Below are 25,931 nucleotides of genomic sequence, written 5' to 3'. Positions count from 1 at the left end.
TATGCTCCTTAGTTGCTTCCATTGTAAAACGTGGCTACCTTAATACCCGCACTGATGGGCTGCTGGAAAGTTAAAAAGATACAAGATACTGCTTTGAACAGTTTGGAGATACCTTAGAAATCTATACATAGAACTTGCATATGACCCCACAATCCCACTCTTGGGCATATATCCGGTCAAAGCTCTACTTAAAAGAGACACATGCACCCGCATGTTCATTGCAGCACTATTCACAATAGCCAGGACATAGAAACAACCCAAATGTCCATCGACAGATGATTGGATTCGGAAGAGGTGGTATATATACACAATGGAATACTACTCAGCCATAAAAAAGAATGACATAATGCCATTTGCAGCAACATGGATGGAACTAGAGAATGTCATACTGAGTGAAATGAGCCAGAAAGACAAAGACAAATACCATATGACATCACTTATAACTGGAATCTAATATCCAGCACAAATGAACATCTCCTCAGAAAAGAAAATCATGGACTTGGAGAAAAGACTTGTGGCTGCCTGATGGGAGGGGGAGGGAGTGGGAGGGATCGGGAGCTTGGGCTTATCAGACACAACCTAGAATAGATTTACAAGGAGATCCTGCTGAATAGCATTGAGAACTTTTTCTAGATACTCATGTTGCAACAGAACAAAGGGTGGGGGAAAAAAATATATACATGTAAGGATAACTTGATCCCCTTGCTGTACAGTGGGAAAATAATATATATATATATAGTTTTAAATGGTTATCAATATAATTTTTAAACAACAAGTTAATATACATGCTGTGGAGGGGAATTCCATCTTTCATTGGGTCTGAAACATCGACTTCTAAATTCAGTGCTGTGGCTTTCAAAGTGTCTCTTGTCTCCTCCTCTGATTTGACAGATTTGGGATTCTGGGTGTCTGACCCCTCTTCTCTGCAGCACTCAGAATTTCTGGCAGTCATGTTCCCTGAATGCATCTCACCAGCCCCTCTGAGTCCTCCAACTACTGAATGGACTGTTTCTGCCCCAGTTATCTCTTGCAGAGCAAAAACTTGTGGGTCCCTAGCTGGTGAAGGTACTGGTGCCTACGCAAAACCAGTTCCAGATCTCCATTGCTCAGGAACACTCAGTATTATCATCTGTAAATGGGAATGATACTGCTTGCTGCACAAGGAGGCAGTGAGCATCAATGAGACAAAATATGTTAGTTACAGAGCCTGGTACCTAAATAGGAAAGCTCACTAAGTGGTATGTAGCATCATTAGAATCATCATCCGATGCTGTACCTAGGTATAGCCTACTTATCTTCTCTGGATTCCTTAATTTCCAGCTCTGGCCTGGGCATCTTCCTCCCATCCAATTTTAGTTTCTGGTCTGAGATAATCCTATTGACCGGGTGATGGATTTCTCTATAGTGAATATTTTAAAGAATAATCTCACAAGTTATTTATCACCTGGTTCCCTATCCCTAGGTTACAAGTGTGACCTTATTAACCTTTAGTTGAATCTCACTGAAACCAGGTAATAACCAGAATTATGCCTGTATGGGGTTTAGGGCTCCTGGGGGCAGTCTGGAGGTTAGTTTTGTTTTTGTTTTTTTAACTGTAGAGCCTATCTCGGCAAATTCACTAAATGAATGTTCATCAGTAGTTTAATTGTGTAAGTTGCCTTTAATTCTCTTCTGCTCTTTCATGTGAATTGCTTTTTGTGTCTAGTCTTCTTATCTTGTATGCAGGCTGTACATATCCTTGTTTATTCATGGTCTAATATGAACTTTAAAAAAGAACTCTGCAGTCTCTAGGTAAATGATGCTGTCTTTGATGTAAGATAGCACTCTGTTAGAAAATTCCATGAAGCGTCTTGCTCTAATGGGTTTGGTTGTACCAAAGATCAAGTTATGCCCTCCAGGTACACAGTGTTACAACGTTTTGGGAGAAGAAAGTTCAGGGCTTACTTGTTCTCCTTCAAAATCCATTTCAAATCCCCGTAATGACTTGTCAGGCATAGTGATGATAAAAGACCCACATTGAAAGCCTGTATCAGGAGATACTGTCATGTCTGTTTCATAATATTGGGGCTCTCGGCTGTTAATTATGATCATGTTTATATTAGGTGGAAAATGGTTTATGCTATTGATTGGTGTTTAATTTACCTTAAGATGTGTACAGAGTATTTCATAACAAATACTCTACTACTTTTATAAATGCCTCTCAAAGGATACACTTTATGATAGTATAAAATTTCATATTTTTAGTTTTTGATGCATGTCCTTAATAAACAATTATTTCAGAAAAATCAGACTGCCAAGGTCCTTGAAACATGGTGTGTAAGTAAAGTTTTGATATTTTAAAGCCGACGTGAAGTCTGGTTGTCTCCTTGTGTGTGTGAATTTTTTTGTTGCTAGTGGTAACTCGAGAGAATTTTTTTCAAAGAGTCCCCTTTTTCTAACAATGGTCTCCCCAAATATACTGTGGCATAGCTTTAAACTTGATTAAGTCTGTCTTGGACTCCCCCTTCCTCTCTCTGAGTAACTGGAAGAAAAGTTTGGCAGCCTCCATGCTGTGCACTTGATTGATGTCCAGAACATCTGAAGGACTTTTGTGTCCTGCCTGCTCTCCATGAGTGCATAATGTGTGAATACTTAAAGAAGGTCAGCCCTTATCACATGTAATCTAGGCCTGAAAGCAGATCAGCAGTGACAGTCACATCCCGGACGTAAGAACACAAATCATCCTCCACATGCTGCAGACAAGTTGTGGGAGATTTTTTTCTCCCCCTTTTTACCCCTTCCCACTCACGGGGGACCTTGGCAGAGCAATGAAAGCAGAGCAAAGACGTGCTCAGCATAATGTGTCACTCCTTGGAGAGAGGAAGGGATTGTTTATTTGTAATGATGTGATGGTCTTTCACTCTGCAGCTGAAGGGAGCTTTGGGTTGTTAATGACTAGTGATGTGGAATGCTGCAAATTAGAACGGGGCGGGGAGGCAGGAGGCAGCCTGAAAGCAGGCTGAAGCTGTGGGCTTTGTAAACGCCAACGTCGGGAAGAAAAGTTTCTGGACACTGGAAGTCCCTTATTTATTTTCCCCACTGATAATGGAGTAACTTTTTGTATCTTTATGTGTGTAGCTGAAAATCAGAATGATGGCATGAATTAGCCAGTACAGTTCGGAGCACCCTTTGCTGTTTTCTGCACAACCAGTAAGAAAGTTTGAAAGTGATTTTACTGCAGCACTCTGTGGAAGGGAAGGGACCTAAAATATGAGAGTGTCTAATAGGAAGAAGGAAATGACTTGTTTTGTGCGCCTGTGATTTGAATAGAAGGTTAGGTAAGAAGTAAGTGTTGCTCCAAGCAATATCAGCAGAGATGTTCAAGGATTAAAATAACACTCACCTTATTGTTCTCATGGAGAATAATAAGCATATTGTAGCATTTTCTTTTATAAGAAGAAAACTATTCTTCACCTTAGCTCCAAAACTTTATTAGTTTCCTTTGCAATGTAATCGGCTGCAAGAAGTAGTTGCAGTCAATTCATGCAACGGAAACTGCGCGAATGCCTCCTCTAGAAACCGAGGCATTGCTTCGGTGTATGCAGGATGAAACAAAATCACATCAGGAGCTATAATGTCCCCAGTGTCTCCCAGTCTGCGTTTCCATCCCAACTTCCCTGCTCTCAAGGCATATCCAGGATCTCATGTTCTCTGCAAACACTGCTCTTTTTCTTACTCATAAATGTCTGTACTATCTGTTCTCTTTGCTTTGAGATTCCTTTGCCCTCCCTTCACCCAGTGAATTCCTACTTATCTTTGAAGACCTAGTTCAAATGCCTCTCCCCCGCAAGTCCCAAACCCACCCCCAGCCAGGATTAATCTTTGTTTATGCGCTGTACTTGCCATGTTCCCTCAGCAGAGCAGGCTGTTACTGTATTGCATTGTCACTACTTGATGATACGTTTTTCTTCATCCATTACTGGGTAGGCTTTGTCCTGAAATACTGTCTTTTTAATGTTTTCATAGCCCATTTACTAGGCACAGGGCCCTACACTCAGTTTAAAAAACTGTGTTTATCCATAAAATCAGAAAATTTGGGGGACGCTCTGTGCAAAAATAAGTCACAAATTGAAATTGTTAAAAAGGTCTCATAACTTAAACCTATTTTGCGTACCTCTGCTTCAATTACATGATTATTTAATAAATGAAGTAAAAATAAAATGATTAAATAAATACTTGCCTTTATGGATATAATAGGAATTTCTAAAACCTTGATTATCCTAAGATGTAGGTTCTGCCCTTGTTTTATGATCACATTATTTGTGACAGGAACAATCTGGTGAATGTGACATCAAAGAACAGTATTGTTTATAAGGGTTTGGGTTTTTTTTGTTTTTTGTTTTGTTTTTGTCAAGAGGCAGGAGAGTGATTAGTGAGAGTTGTCGGGAAATTGACCATTTTCTGATGTCCTCCTAAGTTCTGGGCACTGGAGTCCAGTAGTTTTTGTTCGTTTACTTGTCTAATCCATGTAACAATTTTAACAGGTAATGAACAGACTATAGAACAGAGAGTGCAAATACTTTGCCCAAAGTTAAACAGATAATACAAATAGGCTCGCTTTCTGCTGCAACACAGACTCCATAAATCTGGAATGAGTAGGTCTCTAAGAATTCCACACATGATATATAGCGATGACATGTTGTATTCATATTGGTAGCGCTGGCTATAGTCTTTTTTCTTGCCCTTCTTTCATGTGCATGTATTCAAGCCGAGACCTTTCTTTTTAATACTCTCTCAGAGCTTTCTTTGAAGCCTCTTGGGGTGTGTACTTTAAGGTGAGTGGGCTAAAACATATGCAGACCTGGATCTTTTTATTGCTAAGTCAGATTTCTGATCTACATTATAAGATTTTTTTTTCCCCCAAGGTCTTTCGAGCGGGACTTGTCTGGAATCTGATTATGTGTTTTATACATCTTCTTCACTGTTAGCATCCAGCATAGGTTAAACTGTAAGGGTGAAATAGACGGAGTTAATTGGGCACCTCTTGAATTTCTTAGCAGTATAAATGAAAGAAGGAAATAGGTACTACCAAAACGTTTGATTGAGTGGACACCTGTCCTCACACTTCTATTTTCACTCTACTCACATAGTTGGAAGTGGAGATTCAGAGACTCATCCTATGTTCTGAAATCCTAAACTTTTTGAAAAAAATCATTAAGCCCGTCCGGACTTGACAGCCTCTTGGTTATTTATATAATATATAGCCCATACCTGCATTCAGAATCGTGCACAATGTGGTTCCACTCTGTCTAGCTTTCGCTGCAACCATTTTTCCTAAGAGGAGTTGTCTGCTCCAGTAAGACTTTTCTCCTCATGCTGTTGCAAAAATGAAATATTTAATCCTGGTTCATATAATTTCCTCTCTTGTCTTCTCTTCTATCTCTGTATTAGTTCAATTCATATTTCAGCATCCAGCCCTGCCTTCAATTTCTGGCTCAGTGTACTCCATCCTTCACTCTGATTTTCCATCTTCATTCCATTTAATGACACTTCGTCTTAAAATAGCTTACGTTTTTTTCCTTCGTTCTCTATTCCATCATACTCCTTTTTCGGTGACATTGTATACTTCTTGAGTGCATTTGCTTCAGCTAGCAGATAGTACAAGGTTAGACATAGGTGTTGATAGGGAATGTTTTGAACTGAATTAGGATTCTGGGGAGAGCGCGACTATTCGCCCCTTATGCTTTGAACCATTTATGGATGCCCACATGGGGGAAATGTGAGCGGTGGGAGCTGTCCCACACTTCAGCCTTTCATTCTTTGTTCTGGGGCTCAAGGCTAGGTTCCAAACTGGCAGTGGAACCATGTGGCGATGTGGCTCTAAGCCGATTTTAGAAGGTTTGAACAGGAGAATCCATTGCTTGATGATCTACTTTTTACTCCTAGTTCCCCTCCACCCTTGATGACTCTTCCTCGTTTTTCTATGCCTCCGTCTCCGTCTTAGCTGAAAGGGATGTGGATAAATGATACTGCAAGACTCCCTCACTTACCACCCTCAACTTAGAGTAAGTTGCATAGATCCTGTGAAATGCAAAATGAGCATAGTTTAAGCATAGGATGATCTAGAATTTTCTGTGTCATTAAAAATACTGTGTTTCTTTTAAATGCCCTCTCACGAAACTGAACTGAGGGTGTTAGATCGATAGTAGTATCTGTTAAATCCTAAAAGCAATCCCTGAGCCGGGGAGTAGATCTGAATGGCACCTAGCGGGGAAGTGCTGGGGGATGCCAGTGTGTATGTGGCGAGGTGGGAATGTCTCTTACAAATGAGAAGACAGCATAGATTTTTTCCCCCCAGAAAATAATTCTTAAAATTTTGAGTAAGTACATTCTGATGCTGTCTTAGATATAACCAGTGAACTGTGTCTCTACTGTCAACATGCATAAATTCTTTATCATGCAAATGGATTGGTTTAATAACTATTTCTGTTTGTATCTGTCTATGGTGATAAGGTAGTTTCTTCACATATTGACAGTTCATTTACATTTCTTGCTGTTTTATGATAGACTGTTTCCAGAGTAAAAGAAAGCAGCCTCTTAAAATGTTCTTTAGAATTAAAAAAAGGTCACTCAGAATACTATGGGAAATTGAAATATTACAAAGTGTTCATAAGTTACGTTGAGGCACTTTTAGAGTGAACATCTAAAAATTGAGTAACTTACCTTGGTTTTATTCACATAATAAAATTAGGTTCACAGGACTCCCTTTTTCTTATATAGGAAACTTCAAACTATAATTATATCAAGTTAATTCTCTGGTGAGTAGCTTAACTGAAATATTTTAACTTGAAATAAATAAGTTAGAGATGCCTTTTACATGTGACCCCTTTTTGTATCTGTGCACTTGACTCAAAGGCATGTGCCTTATTATTTACATGGTGATGTAGTGTGAGAAAACTGCTGTTAACATGACACTTTGTTGTGCTGCAATATTTTTTTCCTTTGATCAAAAAAATTATTTCTCCATATCTTTCTATAATTCCCAAAGAGTTAGAATCCTTAGCAGAGAAGACAAACCTTAGAAGAAAGAAGCATTTGCATGATGGCAAAGGAAAGGGGTGTGTTGCCCTGGGCTCTGTCCGCAGCTGTCCGGGAGGTGTGGGGACTTTGGTGTGGCCAGTGCAGAGCACAGTCCCGCCTGTGCTGGCCCTTGTGTGGGCAGCTGGGTCAGGCTCCTTTCTTAAGAAAACAATCCGGCTCGGGGTCCTCCCGGCCCTTTGTTGTCCTCCCCACGAGGTGATCAGTTGAAGTCTCTGTGGTGACAGAACCAGTTTGTAACAGGCTTGTCTTTCACGGTCCCGTCCAGGGCTTGCTGGCAGGCTTGCCAGAAGTTCTGACAAGAGTGGCAGCAGCGGAGTCTCAGTGAAAGGAGGAAAGGCAAGAAGCAGGAGGCTTAAACGGGCGGGTCACATTGACTGCTCTCCTGCTGCAATGGGTTGGCTGGAAGAACTAAACTGGCAGCTTCACATTTCCTTGCTCATTCTTCTGTCTATGCACACGAGGGGTAAGAGGATCAGTGTCCCACAGTACAGTGCTGACAGGGGGCTCCTTTAATGTCTGGTTTTGTGGGTTTTATCACAGAAGGGAAAGTTCAGGGCAGAAGTTCAGTGGCTAAACATTTCCAACCCCCATCCTCCAACTGCTCTGTAATTTTACTACTTTATTATGGCAAAGCTTTCTAGATTGTGTGTTAGAGTAATTTTCAAAGGGATGCAAAGTTTGTTTGCTGTAGCCGTGAAGAATTAAATGCAGTCCAGTTTGGAACTTGAGTTATGAAGTTGACTGTCAGCATACTCTGACAGTTTAGATGTGAAGAATTTAAGAAAACAACAATTCTAATAAGCCTTGTTTTGATCATTTTAATTTGAATTCTGTTAGATTTTTATAGGTTAGCTAATTAACTTTGAAGTTCATTGTAATTTTAATATGCATGCTTTGAGTAACTCTCTAGTTTTATAATGGCAATAATTATAATTTGTATGTCAGATGTTTATCCATATTGAAGAACAGGGGCTTGCTTAGTGATCATTTTGTTTAGAAGAATTATTCTTATATAGAATTGACTTAAAGGATAGCAATTTTTAAAAATTATTTTAAAGGACTACTTGGAAAAGTAGGTGAACTCGTTTCAGGTTAGAAGACAGATAACGAACATGAAACAACCATCTGTGATTGTGATTTGCAACTAGGGAGTCACGAGGTTGGAAGTGAGGAAATAGCAGTTTTATAAAATTAATCCAGGTGGCAGTGTGTGTATGTGATCATAATTCATTTACAGTTCAACGTCAAATACCTGGGAATGCATTTTATAGAACCATTTTCGCCACACCATTTATTTGAGAAGATGTATTACCAAGTGGCATGTGTTTCAGTTGGCACTTGTAAGATCACGGTTTTCATAATCTCAGAGTATTCCATGACAATCTTTAAATACTCTATTTTGTAGCTTTGCTCCATGGAAAACATGCTTTTAATTTCTGGCATAGATAAGTGTTAACTCAAAGGCCTTTTTGTGTATTGATATGAAGGAACAGTGTGTACTTCATTTACCTGGTTTGCTAGTTTATTTTCCAAAAATTGATATTATTTGGCACCTTTTAGAAAAGATAGGAAGACCTCAGGGAAACTTTCCTAAGAATGTTCCAGGAAACTCAAAGTATAATATATGTGATTTCTCTACTCATACTACTACTATTTCTTGATTGCCTGATGGTAATTTTTCATTGTCTTTTAGCATTTTCCTTTGAAACATATGAATACCTGAATTAATTATTGAATTATGTCAAGCGAAAGTAAAGAGGCTATATGCTACAGACTAAATCTTTGAATCATACATGGTAGCATTAGAATACACCTTAGCTTTAGTACACACTTTAAAATAATATTGTGTAGTTGTCTTACTTTTCCAGTGAGAAGGTTGAAGCTCAGAGACATTTCCTACTTTTCCTCTAGGAAACAACCTTTTTAACCCCCTGTCCAGAGCCCATCATATGAGTGTGTGTGTCTCTGCTACTTTATTTCATAACATGTTGGTTAAGAGTATGAACGCTGGACCCGGAGTGCCAGAGTTTGAATCTCAGCTCTACCGTGTACTAGATATGTAAACTCAAATGAGGTATCTTATTGATGCCTTGATTTGCTCAAGTGTGAAATGGGCATTATAATAATAATAATTAACCGTGGAATTGATAAAATTACTAAATGTATAGACGTAAAGCACTTAGAAGAGTAACTGGAGTATGGTATTTTCTGAGGTTTTGCTATTATTAATATCATTAGTAATTATGTTAATCTATGCAAAATAGGAGAAAACCAATCTGGAAATGTAAATTGAAACAAGATTTTGAAAGAATCCCGTAGCTCATCTTAGTGCAGTCAACATCCTGAATCCCAGTGCATGTTCCCAGCTTTATCATCAATGAAATTTTAACATTTTCTGAGTATCTCTTCCTACAAAAAAATGAGGCTCACTTTTTGTTTCTTTGCCTGATGAAAACACAATGTGCTGTAGACAGGGACTATGAGTTCAACCAGACTAAGCAACTGTGACTATTAAATATTCATTGACAACTTGCGGTACTTTATGATCAGTAATTCTGCATGTACTTTGATGAAATGATGATCACAAAGATAGTTAAATATGAAGCACAGACAACTGAGGTAGTCACGACTTGTGTGAAGGGCAACGCCAAGATTAATGTTCTGAGACCTTAAATACTTACTTACAGTACATGTGTCACAAAATGACACCTTGAGACATTAGGGAGTGTGAGCTTCAGGCTAATGAAAATATTTAGTTGTTTGCATTTATGAAAACCTGAAAGTTCTATACAGAAGGAATATGTGTGATATTATAATTATATAATTATTACTATAATTCTACCTCAAATGGTACAAAGCTCTGCAAAATTACAGTAAGTGGAAAGGAGAACTTTTCACACTCAGAACAGAGTAGCTGAGGTGGCTTGTGGGTGGGGTGATTCATCAGCCTAAATCTTATCACTGCTTCAATCTTAAATGTTTTACTTGAGAAACAGGTTTAGAAAAAAAAAGGAAGCAAGGGTACATCTTGGTAGGTTTTGAACTTGTGTGTTTTTTATCCTGGCACATTGTGATTGTTTCAGAAATGCATTTTTTAAAGGCTTGGGGTCATGAAATGTTTAACTGCCTTCTTCTAAAAGTGAGAATATGACCTGTAAGGGTGAAAATCTACAGTGTTGATTTCTTCTTAAAATGTGTTGCTTTAAAGATTGAGCTGTTTGTAGTACCTTGCCCCTTTATTCTCAAAACACAGAGAATTACAGGCAATCATAGTGAGTTCGGTGCAGTGTGTGAACTGTACGTTTTAAGGCAGCATTTTGGTCACTACCATTCTTCCTAAGTTCTGCCGAAGGAATTCAGTGAGGTTATAAAGGTGATAGATTGACAGACCTAAAAACTAAAGGACGCTTTCTGTTTGTTGTTCTAACACCTTGGTGTCCCTCTTGACATGGATGCGCGGGCCTCAGGTTAATGGCATCTTAAAAAAGGCGAGATTTTTATTTCCCTTCTTGGTAAATGTGTATGTGAAAATTTCCACGCGTGCACCCCCTTTGTAAAATCATGCTAATAGATTATTACAGCAATCAGATGACAATGCAAATTGGGCACCAACTTCTTTGGTTTAGGAGTAATTCTTTATCAGTAATTTAAGTTACAGGGGACTAAGAAGCAAGCTAGGAAGTAGATTTCGCCCTTTTTGGAATGCAGGAAAACCCCCAAACCCAGCGAACAAAACAGATCCCATGGCCCCTACAGTTTTCGATAACCCAGGTTTTACTTCCTGCTTCTTCACTGCCAGGTCGTATTCCACAGGTTTCCTGTTGTCCGGTTTGTGTTTGATCTGGTGGACACTAATTTAAAATGGTTTTAAATATCTCTGTTACTAAACGTTTTAAGTAGAATGAAGGCTGATAGGAATTACAGTAGCAGGAAGATAACCAACATGGTTGTGAATGTGTAGTTTCAAAATTAAAAGGGTAGAATCGCTAGAGGGCATCAATTTTTGGTAGTATTTTTTAAGTGAAAAACGATCCTCGTTACCATATGGCAAAATAGAGTGAAAATCTGAACTGTTAGACCGACACAGCTGTTAAATGCATAAATGTGGTTCTGTGTTTAAAATGTTTGCTCCTACAGCTATTATGTGGCACTTCCAACAATTAATCTCGGGATCTTAATCGGCAGTAACTGCATGTTGTGGTGAGCACCACAGATGCAAGATATTCGATCTCTTTGGTAATTTACCTGGGAGGAAAGTGGCTAAGTGATAGTTCTCAACTTGAATTCTTCACAGTAGATGGGAGAGCAGAGGTTTAGACCACTGTTGAGTGCAAACTCAAAATGATTTGGTTTTTCCTTTTGTTTTAAGTTGCCTTCTTTAAGGATGTGGTGGCGGCAACCACGTAAGTCATCTGTGTTTCTCAGTATCCGTGTGCAGGTAATTTTCATCTTTCAATTACCAATACCTGAAGACTTCTGGAAGAATAATAGTATTGGAAAGACCAGAATGATTCCAATATTGGGGGTTTTTTGAGTTTTGATTTTGGTTTTTTGGGTTTTTTTTTTTTTTGTCTATGTGAGCCCTTTGAATCTTAAATACCATTTGCTGAACTCGTATTGACTTAGAACTGCCGAGAACAAACTTGTGCGTATATTTCCCCCCAACTTTTTAAAAGTGTATCTATTTTTAGAATTCATACAGGACCTTAGAAAAATCTCTAAGACAAAATACTGACAATTAAAATCAGCTGTCTATCAAGCCTTCTTAGACTATATTTTAGGTAGACCCTTTTGGTCTTGATTGTTATACTTTTTTTTCCATCTGTAGAATTGTGTGCGTGAGGAAATGTTTCATATTAAAATAGGACATGAGATTTTGGGACTGTGGGCTGGGAAGAGCTTTGTTCTTATTTCTAGGCCCTCCCGCTTTTCTTCTAACACTGGAGAAGCTATGGCTTTTGGATTAACTGATTTCTTGCTTGATATAATCTCGGTCACATTCCTTCCATAATTAGTTAACTATTCATATACAAATCACATTATTAGTATTGCTATTTTGGGCAAAAATATAGAAACTTAAGTAGAGGAAGAAGCTGCATGGAGACATAAAGCAAAGCTAAAGGAACCAGAGGCCTTGTGGGATGCAGAGGCCACAGGGACATGAACTTCCACTGATCTGTGTCCATGAGGGGCTTCCTGGACATCCCTCTCCTCTTCCCTCTGGGTGTCTTTTACCGTCTTTGTGTTTAAAAGTCTTTAGCAGACACCCCTTTCATTGCAAAACCCAGACCATTCCACAGCATGCCAGGCTTGCCACGCGTGAACCCCTGACTCCTTTGCAGCTCCTCTCACGGCGCAGTGGTCATCAGCCACAAACACCTTTCCTGTCCAGAATGATCCAAACCTCTTCTCTCCTCAGGCGTTTCACTGTATACTGTTTCCACAACCTGGAAAGTTCTTTGCTTTTCTACTCTGCTTGTCCATTTGCTTAAATGTCACTGTTTTCCTTAACCATCCAAATTATATGAGATTCTCTTGATATAATCCCTCATTAAAAGTTTTATTTCTGGAGTTCCTGTTGTGGCGCAGTGGTTAACGAATCCGACTAGGAACCATGAGGTTAAGGGTTCGGTCCCTGCCCTTGCTCAGTGGGTTAACGATCCGGCGTTGCCGTGAGCTGTGGTGCAGGTTGCAGACGCGGCTCGGATCACGCGTTGCTGTGGCTCTGGTGTAGGCTGGTGGCTACAGCTCTGATTGGACCCCTAGCCTGGGAACCTCCATATGCCGCGGGAGCGGCCCAAGAAATAGCAAAAAGCCAAAAAATAAATAAATTAAAAAAGTTTTATTTGTCATGAACAGTACATATCATGGCCTGTCATTATATATGTCACTCTCATAATGGAAGCTCAGCATCTTAGAGGAAGAAAACACATCTGTTTTATTTACTGCTGCATCCTCTGTGCATAATACGATGCTTTGCATAGAGAGGAGACCTCCTCCTTGGACATACTCATTATTTTGCATGTGACCCAGGATAACTTCTGTATGTCCTGATGTTTCAAGACTTTTTCTGCTTGGCTTACAAATGTTTCACTGTGTTTCTTTTTAATTTTTTAATGAGAGAGTGTGTTGGACTGCTGACCCTAATAGTAATCAATTATAATCCCAGTGTAATTCCAGGTGGGATGTGTAGCCATTGTCTGATGGCCATCAGACAATGATAGACTCTGTGGGCAGTGGCATTTTTTTTCCTGGAAGAGGTTTTTAGATTAGGATGGCAATTGACAACCCAAAACATCTCATGTCGCTGCTACTGTCATTTATAGCAGCAATGTAAATACTTCTAGTATTCCTTTGTTTATAATGAATTCCTCTTGGTTACTAAGGGACTTATTAGCTATCTGTGTCGAAAAAGTTTAAAAAGCATTTTGCATGTACTTGGGTACCCAGGAAATGTTTCTACCAAAATTTACGGTAATGTATTTCTGTAGTTTCTGCAGAAGTATTTTAATAGTACATGAAGGGTGTTTTTGTTTTTGTTTTTGTTTTTTCAAGATATCAAGGTAGTGGCAAAAATAGCAGGTGAAATAAGTAGTGAGCTCTCTTAGGCCCTAGTTTTGTCAGATGGTTACATATAACTTTCACTCTTTTATTAAAACACAGTAGTTGCAAACCTTATGTCTCACAGAGATCATCTCATAAATTTTGCCTTGTGATCCCCAAAAAGGCCACACATTTGTGGCCGGCAGTATACATCTTTCATTTGATCAGATTCTGGGAACTTAAGTGTCTGAAACTATGCTTTTGATCCCTTCTGAAGTCCAGAGAAGGAATGCACATATCGAATTCACTTTTTAAAAGCTTCATGAGTACATGCAGAAGACTGGCTCTGGCACATAGGTTTTACTGTCTGACAGTAACCTTGTGGTCATAACGTAGATACATAATGTCCCCGTATTTGTCTTGGTCTCTTCGCAATTTAAATAGTTTTACAGGTGAGAAAATAGTGACTTACATTAGGTTTGCATCCATTGTGGCCTTTCTGTGATGTGGGAACAGCACTGATAAGGTATCAGCTGAGTATGAGATTATTTAATATAATAAGGCCTCTTAAACATTTTTATGGCTATTTCTGTTTCCCTTTACCTGCACACTGTGCCAAGGCCAATAGCACACAGCTTTAGAAACCGGCGGCCAGGTTTGTCTTGTCAATTTTGCATGAAATCGTTCCTGTTATTATGTTTATAGAAATATTCATGATCAAACTATGTCTTTCTTAAAGTGGTTAGCTTTACTGTGCTTTCTCTCTAAAAGAAAACTAAGACAATATTTTTTAAATCTGAAGAAACAATAACCTGCCAGTTGTAATTGTGTGTACGCTTAGTGATTATGCCCTTTTTTATGGGGTTAGACCTCAACTGAATGTTTGTCTTGCTTCGAGTTAATATGCTCAATTGCTTATTGTTTTCAAATTCCATTACAGAGTCTTTTTATGTGTTCTATTTTGAAACAGGAAAAAGGTTCCTGTCGTAAGAGTAATATGCTGTATTTGCCCATTAACTCTTCGCTTATATAAGTGAGGGAATGTGCAGCGACTCAGTGGACGAGTATTTGAGTGGCTGTGAGTGTAACTTAGGCTCGGAAATCAGCTGAGTTATTGAGAACTGAGCAGTGACCTGGAAAACAACAACAAAAAGAGTTCCATCTTTACGCAGTAACACAAGAAGGGTCGATGCCACTTAATTGAGGTTACTAAACAAATTGCCTTTTACTTCCATACTTTCTTAAACATCTCATGCATAGCCACACACATGTGGTTCTTATATGTATGTTTTCATAGGGTTATTGCAGTTTATTGAAATCAGAGAATATCACTAAATATTTCCTACTTAATTTCCTATGCCCTGGGTGAAAACGTGTTCAAATTGGGGAATAGATTTAAAGGAAAAGGACCCTCGTGCTAAATCACATGATTTCACAGACCTAAGACATTCTTTCAGTGGGCATGTTTGGAGGTTGTGTTTGGACTGGATTTTACAAATAGACATTAAACAGTTTATTCATAACATGCATTTTAATAGCTATTATGAATATTATTCATCTACCCTGCTTAACTGCTTATAGTAAAAAATATAATTTTCTTTTTTTGTTAAACAGACTTAATGACAAACATCTTGCAAATTAGATTTTCAAATATTTCATCTCTTTCTTATGCTCAATTTAATTTATCAAAGCCACGCATTGTAGAAGACATCTGGTATTGAGCTTAAGCAGCTGGGTTTCATTTGTAAGGGTTTTGAGCAAATTTCGGTGCTTGCCAACAATAATATAGCAGTTGGCCAATGTGTTTTCTTTGTGGCAGCTTGGTGCGGTGTGGCAGAAGAGACCTGAATTCAGGATCAGGTGATTTTCCGCCTCTTTCTAGTTTGACGGGAGGAACTTGAGGGCTTTATACAGATGTTGCTGCGAGCACTGGCTGAATGAGGGCTTGCTGCAGCCGCTATTGAATAGGAATCTGTCGACGAGCAATGCGCAGTCAGCACTGATGCACCTGAGAATCAAGGAGTCTGTGGTTGTCCTTGCAGCGTGGTTTAGCGTCCTTCCTACGTCAGAGTCACTGTAGGTTATTTTAAAGATGTGGCTCCCTCTACCCCATCCCAAATCCACTAAAGCAAATATTTGGGAGCTGAGCCCAGAAGGCTGCAGTTGATTAAGCTACCCCAAGGAATTTGGTACACACTAGATTCGAGTTAATAAATTTCAGTTCATTCTTTACCTGCAGACAGAACCTCTAACCCCCTTTTCTGATCAAGAGAAGAACCTATTTTATTAATGTGTATTTAAAAGGAGTTGTCAGAATTTGTTTCAAAAGTAACTTGCCCACATGTCTAGTTTAGATGTTCTTGCATAAAATATTACATTAGTATGACCTGTTGTTTAACAAAACAGTTGTCCTCCTATTAAAATGTTGCCTCAAGTGCCGAAGAAGGTATCTTAAGTCTTCATTGACTTGAAACAATTCAAATCTGAAGTGAAAGATTTCTGGGAGAGTGAAACAAAACATGTGAATCTCAAAGTCCCCATCACTTTCTCAGGTACATTAATTAAGTACTTTTGTCTCCAAATTGTCACTGGACAATTGGTAGGCTCTTGGAAGTCTTCTCAGAGTTTGGCCCTGTGAACTAGCTTCAGAAAGCACCATACGTGTTTGGATGCTCCTGAGCCCTGGGCTCACCTCCAGTTACATTCAAAATGTTATTCCCAGTAAAAGTCTTTTGTCCCTGTAGCTGTATAGCCTGTTTTGGTGACTATCCTGAAATAAACCAAGTCGTAACTCTCTTCTCTGCTTCTGCTGGAAAAGTTCTATGCCAGAATTCTTACCTAGTTTGGTATTCTTGTTTTACTGGTTCTGAGTCCAGAATTGAGTTTTCCAGACAAACACTTAAGAGTTCCAGGGCAGTATGGACACATACCCAGGGAATGTGTGGTTTGAAGTGAGGGTTCCCATTGCCTCTGTGGAAGTTAATAGGGTGGTGACTGTCTGTTGTTGAAATGTCATTAAATGAAAATGTATTTTTCCCTTATCTTGCTTTGAAAATTAGCACTCACGATCCTCACTTAAGAAGGTTCCTGCATTCTCTTGGGAACTTGATTTAAAATAAACACACACACACACACATACACCCCACCCCCACTTAATGTAAGCAGGCAACACCCCAGAAAATACAACATAAGAAGAGGGTAAGAGAAGGGGCAGTCTAAGTGCTTGGGATTGTCTCATTTCATGATCCATGTCATGCATGGGCTACATCTGCAGCTTTTTAAAAGTTTTTGGAGGAAGCTCAGCAATGCAGCTGTCTCTAATGTACTGTGAACCTTGAAAAGGAATTTCCTTTCAAGTAGGAACGGAAGTAGTTTGTGTGTGGGATGATGGAGCTGACGGTTTTCTTGAACAGAAAATAAAGTGCCACTGTATAAACAAACATCTACACAACCAAAGCCTGGTAGAAATAAATGTTGCAGACACCTACACTCCTATTTGAGAAAGACCATGCCAGTTTTCATGATCTACTTATGTTTCCTTATTTTCACAAGTGAAGAAACAGAGGCACACAATTTTTAGGTGACTTATCTAAGTCACACTATTATTTTTAGTGGCACAACCAGAACTTGGGAGTCCAGATTTTGTTCTTGTTCTTTTAGGACTGACATGTAAATTTGACTTTAGGATGGCTATTGAGGCTGAATGTTTAGAAAATCAAAGTCTTTGCCCCAGGAATATTTTGTATGAGAAACAGATTACAAAAAAACTTAATACCACTACCACCACCACAAATAAATATTCCAGTGTATGAATAAAGCTCAGAACTGGTAACTTCTGCTTTGATTTTTCCCATTTACTCTAACATGTGCTAGTTTATAAAAAAGTACCATATGTTCAACCACATAAAGGCAGTTCTAATTTAGTTCACAGGAATTAAGTTTATTTGCAGTTTGTTCTGAGCCACAGTACCCTACCAGCTGAAGTGAGGAGAAGGCAAAATTAGGAACACATATATTTTCTAGGGGAAAAAAAAATTACACTCTATCTTGAAGAATGGAGGATCCTACCCTTTTTCCTCTTCCTAAGATTTCCTGCAAATGTTAATCTAAAGAGATTACTTGTAAAATACCCTGTGTGGCTATGACTGCAAACGAGAAATGTGATAGGCAGCTTTACACCTTAAGAGTAAGTTCTAACCCCTTTGCAGATTTGTTTCATAATGCTCAAATTACAAGGTCATTGTTCCTTCCCATTGTAGGCTATCACTTGTACAGGGATCCTTGAGATTTACACATTGGGTTTCATGGTTTTGAGCAGTCACTGTAGAATGTTTTAGAATAATTAAGAAACAGGTAACATTTCTATAGTGTTTTTCCTAATTGTTCTAGTTTCCCCATTGACTATTTCTTTAGTAAATGAGAATTTACGCTGTGATTTTGCAAACTAAATGGGAATACTTGGTCTTTTGTTCTGGGGCTTTGTTTTGCTTCTTGTAATTGTTATTTAAGGAGTTTTTAAGATCTACTGAGAATGTCGTATCACCTATTTGTACTACAAGATACACGAGCAAAATTATTCACCCCTCAGAAAAGGTTCTATAATGTTTTACTTCTTAGTCTAAATTATTTATTAATCCTGTGCCTTTCAGAGTCATTATTACTCAGAAAATAATCCAAGTGGTCTAGGGGTTAAAAAAGAAAGTGACATTCTTGTAGTTACATTAAATACTAACCATCTAATAGAAAATAACTGACTTATTTGTGCTTTGATAATTCACAAATCCAAATATAAAAATGTTGGCATTGTTATCCTTTCACTTGTAAGTGCCTGCATTTGTAGTTGTTGAGCACAGGGAAAGTTAGGGATACTTGCTCTTCTAGATATGAAACTTACTATGGTTTTACAGTTTAATAGCTATAATAATTAAAATAGTGTGGTTATGGTCTAGGGTAGACATAGACTTATGGACCATAATAGAGAGTCATATTATATAAGGAAATAATGTGTCAAAGGGGACATTATGGATCAGTGGGGAAAGGTGGACTATACAAAAACTTCTCCTCATGCTATGTACATAATTATCTCCAGTATCTAGTACTTATCATGGAGCATGATGGAGGATAATGTGAGAAAAAGAGTGTATATATGTATGTGTGACTGGGTCACTTTACTGTACAGTAGGAAATGGATAGAACACTGTAAACCAACTGTAATGGAAAAAATAAAAAAATCACTTTAAAAAAGATAGCTAAAGGTAAAATTCAAAAATTGAAAAACGTTTAGAAGAAAAATAATGGAATCATGATATTTCATGTATTGTTGTCAGCACTTCACTAACCCATTTAAATTCCACATAGCATGAGATGGATGCTTTATTCCTCCAATTCTACAACTGAAGAAACAGGGTCAGAGAAATTAAATAATGTGTTTTAGATTATAAAGTAACACATGGTAGAATCTGGATTCAAATCAAGACAGCTTGGTTCTAGTATCCATTTCATTAGTAGCTCTGCAATACAACATCTCTTAGAGTAGAATATTTATATGTTATAAAGTTGAAAAAAAATGCAAAAGTCACAGAACATAAATTACGTTAGAATTCCTTAACAGTGAAAGTAATGGTAGTTAGCAAAGCAAATACCAAACAAGCCATAGGACAGCCCACATACTTGGAAAGCATGTGGCAAAGCATGTAACTGAGAAATATTTAATGTCAACTGTATATAAAGAACATCTTAAAAAATGAGAAAATACCGAAAAAAAAGTGTCAGAAGATATGAACAGTCCCTTAAAAGAGGAGATAGAAATAGAGGGAAAGAAGCTAAGGAAAGAAATGCAAGTTAAAATAACATGAGCTACCAAGTTATAGTCAAGAGACAGACAAAATAAGCCTGAGATTATCAGGTCTTGGCAAAGATAAGGAGAATTGGGACCCCCTTAACCACTGTTAGTTGGAACCTAAGTTGTTTCAACCATACTGAAGAGTAATATACGATTTTTAGATCTAGATGCAATTATATAGAAATAGTCATAAGTTTAAACAATAGTTTCTTAGATATGATGCCATAGCACAAGCAACAATAAAATAATAAATAATAAAATGGATTTCATTAAAAATACATCATCAAGGAAGTGAAAAAAGAGCCTGCAGAATGAGAGAATACATTTGCAAGTCATATATCTGATGATGGACTTGCATCCAGATTATATGAAGAATTCTTAAAAATCAATAGTAAAAAGATAACCCCATTTAAAAAAGGTCAATAATTTGGACAGGCATTTCTCCAAAGAATATATACAAATGACTGGTGATCGAGTGAGAAGGTATTCAACATCATTAGCTATCAGTGAACTTCAAGTCAAAAACCACAATGAGATACTGATTCACTCACTAGAATGGCTATAATCAAAAAGATAATAACTAGCGTTGGTAAGGCTGTAGGGAGATAAGAACCCTCGTACCCTCCTTCTGGGAATAGAAAATGGTATAGCCACTTTGGAAAATAGTCTGACAATTCCTCGCAGTGTTAAATATCCAGTTACCACATGCCCCAGAAATTTCACTCCTGGGTGTCTACCCACGAGAAATGAGAACCTAATGGCCCCAAAAGACTTGTACCCCCATGTCCAAAGCAACATTATTCGTAACAGCCAACAAATGAAGACAACTCATATGTCTATCAGCTGATGAATAGATAAATAAAATGTATTTATATGATAGGGTGTTCTTTGAAAATAGAAAGGAATGGAGTGCAAATACATGTTATAACATGAATAAACTTTGAAAACATTGTACTAAGAAGTCAAAGCTGACATTTTGTAAATTTCATTTATTTTATTTTTTGTCTTTTGTCTTTTTTTTTTTTTTTTTTTAGGGCTGCACCTGCCACACACGAAGGTTCCCAGGCCCAGGGGTCCAATCGGAGCTGCAGCCACCGGCCTACACCACAGCCACAGCAATGCCAGATCCGAGCCGTGTCTGTGACCTACACCACAGCTCACAGTAATGCTGGATCCCCAACCCACTGAGGGAGGCCAGGGATGGAACCCGCAACCTGATGGTTCCTAGTCGGATTCATTTACGGTGCGCCAGGACGGGAACTCCTTATAAATTTCACTTAAATATCTAGAAGGTAAAACTGAACAGAAGGAAAGCAGAAAAGTGACCCTCAACTTACCTGGGATGATGGGGCTGAAGGCAAGAATGGGGAGTGATTTCTAAGGATTATGGGGCTTGGTTGGGGATTTTGAAAATGTTCTAAAACTGCATTGTGATATAACTTCAAAACTGCGCACATATACTAGAAAGGATTGAATTGGACATGTTCAGTGGCTGAATTTTATGGCATGTAAATTACATTTCTGTTAAGCTCCTAAAATATTCATAGGAGTGATGAGTAGCAAATTTAGGATAGTGGGGAATATGGGAGGAGAACAGGTTAGTCCTCATTTGGCTTTATTCTATAGTATTTTATTCTGTAATGATAAAAAAAAAATCCCTTAAGATGTTATGAAAGTGAGTTTTGAGAAGCCAGTGTTCTCCTTTTCGGGGTATAATTTGTAGTAGAGGATTTTATGTGGTAAAAGAGATAACCAGCAGCAAAACTGAGTACATACCTCCCCACACACCCCTTCTCAGCTAGAAAATGTTGTACATTTTCCTTTAACCTCTAACAATTGAAGATTTTGGTTCCAGAGAATATTCTTTACAAATGAAATACTGAATTAGGGCTCAAATACTGTGTTGACCATTCTGATAGCAATTATAATACTATTTTGCTTCTGAAAGCAGCATTTCAGGGAGGCAGATGTATTTGTAATTTTACTAGTTGGTTTATGAGAAAAGTTCCTCATAATAAAGAGTCACCATTAGTTCTGGTTAAAATCAGATCATTTTTCCTTTGCTAAAAACTTAGCGGATAGCCCACCTGCAACTCTGAAGTTAAGGGGGAAAGATACCCTCTTAGGACAGCTGCCCTGTATGATTCTGCATCTGGGCTTTAAGGGAATCTGTTCATTTACTTCTGAATCTTTATCAGGAACTCTCCTCACACAGATTAAAAGATTATTTTAGGGACAGAGAGCATGCGCATAAGCTGGGAAGGCTCATTCCTGAGTCAGAGGCACCCATTGCTTCTCTGCTTGTTCCTGTAGCAGAAATGCCTTTCCTGTGGAGTAGTTGGGAGACTGCCCGCCCTGACAAGCACTTCTCAGATAGGAGAAGCTCATAGTCATAACAAAAACATTTTTCCCCAGAATATTGTTTCATGCTTCTCTTACTCAGGGCCACGGCCATCATGAGGACCGGAAAACGACCTCAGGGCCTTGAGGTTTTATGCATCACAGTATTAATAATAAGTGACGCTAAAACTGATTCAGGATAAGCTGGATTGTGGTTGTGACAGCATTCAAATCCATTTGCAATACTGTTGCCCTGGTGAGTACAGGTTAAGCAAGAGTTCTTTCAGCTGAAGCCAGCACCTATAAACATAAGAGTGATTGGAATAGTTGACATAAAATCAAAGGATAAGAAAATGAGCAGAGCCAGAAATTTGTGTGGGGAGCTGAATGGCCCACAAAGGCTAGGTTGTGACTTGATAGTGGTTTTTAAGTTGTCTCTGCATCAGCATGACATGGAAACCTGTTGGAAATATAAATTCTGATGTCCCAAGCCAGATCTACTGAATCAAAAACTCCAGGGAATGAGTCTAGAAAACTGTGTTTTAACAGACTCTCCAGGTGATACTGATGTGCGACTCAAGTTGGAGAACTCTGGGCTCAATTGTGTTGCTTGGTGAGTAAGCTTGAACTTTATCCCACAGGCAGTGGAAACTTATGGAAGATTTGTGAGCAGAGCTATGGAGTGATTCCTATTGTAGTTAGATAGTGGAGTCTTCTGCCTTGTTTTTCTAGTGAAGGGATTCAAGTTAGGAAAATATAAAAATGCCGCCACATCTAACAATGTGATTTAATCCATATGTTTTAGAAGAGTAAATTAGTTTAGAGTTTGTTATGGTTAGATATGAGTTGTTTAAGGACTTAGTAGAACTTTGGAAATTTCAAAACTTAAATGATTTTTGCTCATTATAAATTATAGAATGATGCTTTCTTTTCTTTTTCTTTTTCTTTTTTCTTTTTTTTTTTGGTCTTTTTATGGCGGCACCCGCAGCATATGGAAGTTCCCAGGCTAAGGGATCAAATCAGAGCTCTAGCTGCCAGCCTACATCACAGCCACAGCAATGCGGGACCCAAGCTACGTCTGCAAGCTAAAACACAGCTCAAGGCAATACCAGATCCTTACACCACTGAGCAAGGCCAGGAATCAAACCCACGTCCCCATGGATACTAGTCGGGTTCATTACTGCTGAGCCATGACAGGAACTCCTGTATGCCATTTTGTTCCCTAAGCTTAAAATATTTTGCACTTTTAAAAGAACTTAATTGTATTCTTAAATCCTGAAGATACTCTCTAAATAATTTTAGAAAATGGCTGAGGGCATTTCCCAGGTCACTTTACTGTGTAATTTTTTCCCAAGTATGTTTTGCATTTTAAATGTTTTCATTTTTCCTCTTAATCTTGTTATGCATCAGTAACACGTGACGTGTTGGCATCTTCTGGAATAACACATTTGTTCCAAGTGAAAAAGACTAGGTTCAGAAAATCTAGTCAGCCAAAAAGTTTACCCGACAGAAACTGATATTGAATTTAAAACTAATGTGCTTACGTTTTCCATCGGAATTAAAAGGGAAAGAAGCCAAGAATGCACCATGAGACGTTTGCTGGTCTTTGCCCTGCATGAACGGCATTAACTAAATATGTCATTTAGTCCTGTAGATACTAGACGACGCGCTGAAAAAGATCTTTTACCTGTAAGTCTGATAAAGTGCTGACTGCACACAGTCTGGTTAAACCACTCCTCTCTTAAGAGTCTTTTTGAGATTTCAGATTCACTACGATGATTGTAATTTACGTCCAGTTGGTCTTATTTTTTATGTTAAGTGGAATGTTATTGTTGAAATGCCATAAGAGGGGTGGGAGGGAAAGGGGGGAGAAGGATAAATTTGGGATTAACAGGTACAGATGACTGTATATAAAACAGATAAATAACATGGACCTACTTACTGTATAGCACAGGGAACTACCATCACTATCTTGTAATAACCTAGAGCAGAAGAGAATCTGAATATATCTTTAGATTCTTTTCCATTATAGGTTATTACAAGATATTAAATATAGTTCATATATGTATGTATAATTGAATTCTCTTTGCTGTACACCTGAAACGTAGTGAATCAACTTCAATTAAAAAAAAATTCAGGAGTTCTCATTGTAGCTCATTGGAAGCAAACCCAACTAGTATCCATGAGGACATGGATTTGATCCTTGGCCTCACTCAGTGCGTTAAGGATCCAGCGTTGGCGTGAGCCATGGCGTAGGTCACAGATGCAGTTTGGAGCCCATGTTGCTGTGGCTGTGGTACAGGCTGGCAGCTGTAGCTCCGATTCACCCCTTAGCCTGGGAACCACCATATGCTGCAAGTGCAGCCCTAAAAAGAAAGAAAAAAAGAAAATTCAGTAAGCATTTTACTCTTCAATGACCTAGTTCTGTAAAATCCTAGAGCCTGTTATACTCAGATCTTATCCAAGAGTTAACTAACTGTTTAGGGAAAGGCAGCAGTTTTTTTTCTGATGGGAATCAAAATAATTGAATTTTAATTGTTGCCTTGCTATTAAATACTCATGTGACTTTGGACATAAGCCTCCAAATCTCAGCAGATAAGGTGACATATTAAAACATTGAAATAGTTCATATTAGAAATTGATTTGGAACACTGATACTGTATTTTTAAAATAAACATCAAATGGCTTGGAGAAACCTTTCATTTATTCCTAATTCAGCGTACTGTAACTACACACCTCATATCTTCCAGTGTTGTAAATACCCTGTGAGTTCAAGGAAAATATTTGCTGGTTACATCCTGGAGGGGAGGCAGGCAAATACATAGAATACTTTGGGAGCAGGTAGTATGTATATGACTTAAAAGGCGCTATCCCCTGAGGTGGCAATTAAAGGCTGATGAGTAGCTATCTGGGCAAAGAAATGGATGGAGAGACCAACCTGAGCCAAATCCCAGGTTGGTGGGAGTGTGGTGTGGCCAGAGGGCTGCGTTGAGTATAACTGTGGAGGTTGAGGGGAGGGGTAGGGAGTGGCTAGGTTGGGGGGTAAGGTGGGGGCAGAAGACGACGGCACGTGCACACCAGGTTGGGAAGCACATGCTCCACTGGGTTGCGTAGTTCCTGGAAGACATAAAATAATGTTTCCCACTGTCTTCCCTTTTGGTTAATGGCCTTTCCATCCTTGTAGTTGATTTGGGCAAAACCCTTGGGCTTATTCTTAACTCTACTTTCTCTCTCACATAGTACATATAGTCCGTTAGAGAATTATTTCAACACCATCATTGTTGGGCCCCCATGTGCAGCACCTCAGAATCCTCTTAAAACAACCCCTCACCACTGTCAGAGGTGCAGCAAACAGTTCCCTGAAGGTGGAATTGGATACTGTCTTACTTCTTGGCCTCCTGCCCTGCAGCCTCTTTGATGCAGCACATGGAGCCCTGGCAGGAACCATCGTGTTCCTGCACAAATTGCAGGGAAGGGCCAGACATGACCAGTGGGGGGGTGGAGTAGAGCTGATCCATAATTACTTTTCCTTTTTTCCCCAGGATCAGTATACCGAGGCTCATGTCATAATACCTATGGGGGGGTGAGCTAGATATCTCATCCTCAGATTGCCACTTTTTTTTGCTTTCCTGTTCACAGCCCTGTCATATACTCTTGACTTGTGGCATGACATTCCCAATATCTGCCTATTTGCAAGCAGCTGTTGTAGGCTCTACTTTCTCTGGAAATTAAGGTTACGACATTACCTTCAAAACCTTGAGCCTGACCACTTATAATCACCTCCACCACTGCCACCCATGTTCAAACTGCAATCATTGCTCACCTGACTTATCACAGTCATCTCCTAACGGCTGCTCTCTGGTTTTATTTTGTCCTCATAGTCTGTCCTTGGCACAGCCACTGTAGTAAGTTTCAACAAGGCCCTCCAGGACTTGCCCCTCTTCCTTCTCTGACCTCACCTCCTACTACGGGACCAGCTGTTCCTCTTTGCTGGACACACTGGTGCTCGTTGCTCCTCAAGGACCCCAGTACACTTCCACCTGGAGGCTTATGCCTGCTCTTTCTTCTGTCTGAACCCTTCCACTTCTCAGCTCACTCTCTCCACATTTCCATTCTCAGAAATGAC

General features: G+C 38.8%; 1 protein-coding gene across 48 annotated transcripts in view; it reads left to right on the top strand.

The window, feature by feature from the left end:
- The window catches only part of BMPR1B (bone morphogenetic protein receptor type 1B), a 500,524-nt gene that overhangs the window by 379,199 nt on the left and 95,394 nt on the right, over positions 1–25,931 (top strand). For 2 of the 48 annotated variants that reach the window (XM_021100425.2, XM_021100407.2), the window contains exon 1: positions 7,435–7,543. Coding sequence is in view for 2 of the 5 variants with exons in the window: in XM_021100407.2 (XP_020956066.2) it covers positions 7,471–7,543 (73 nt within the window). In the remaining 3 variants the exon portion in view is untranslated. 48 annotated transcript variants of the gene reach the window in all.

Source organism: Sus scrofa, chromosome 8 (assembly GCF_054392235.1).
Source record: "Sus scrofa isolate SSC_HxYL_T2T_F1_AM1 chromosome 8, Sscrofa_HxYL_maternal_Yorkshire_Landrace_v2.0, whole genome shotgun sequence".
Taxonomy (NCBI): domain Eukaryota; kingdom Metazoa; phylum Chordata; class Mammalia; order Artiodactyla; family Suidae; genus Sus; species Sus scrofa.
Note: the sequence above shows the minus strand (reverse complement) of the source record. Positions and strands in the feature narration are given on the sequence as shown.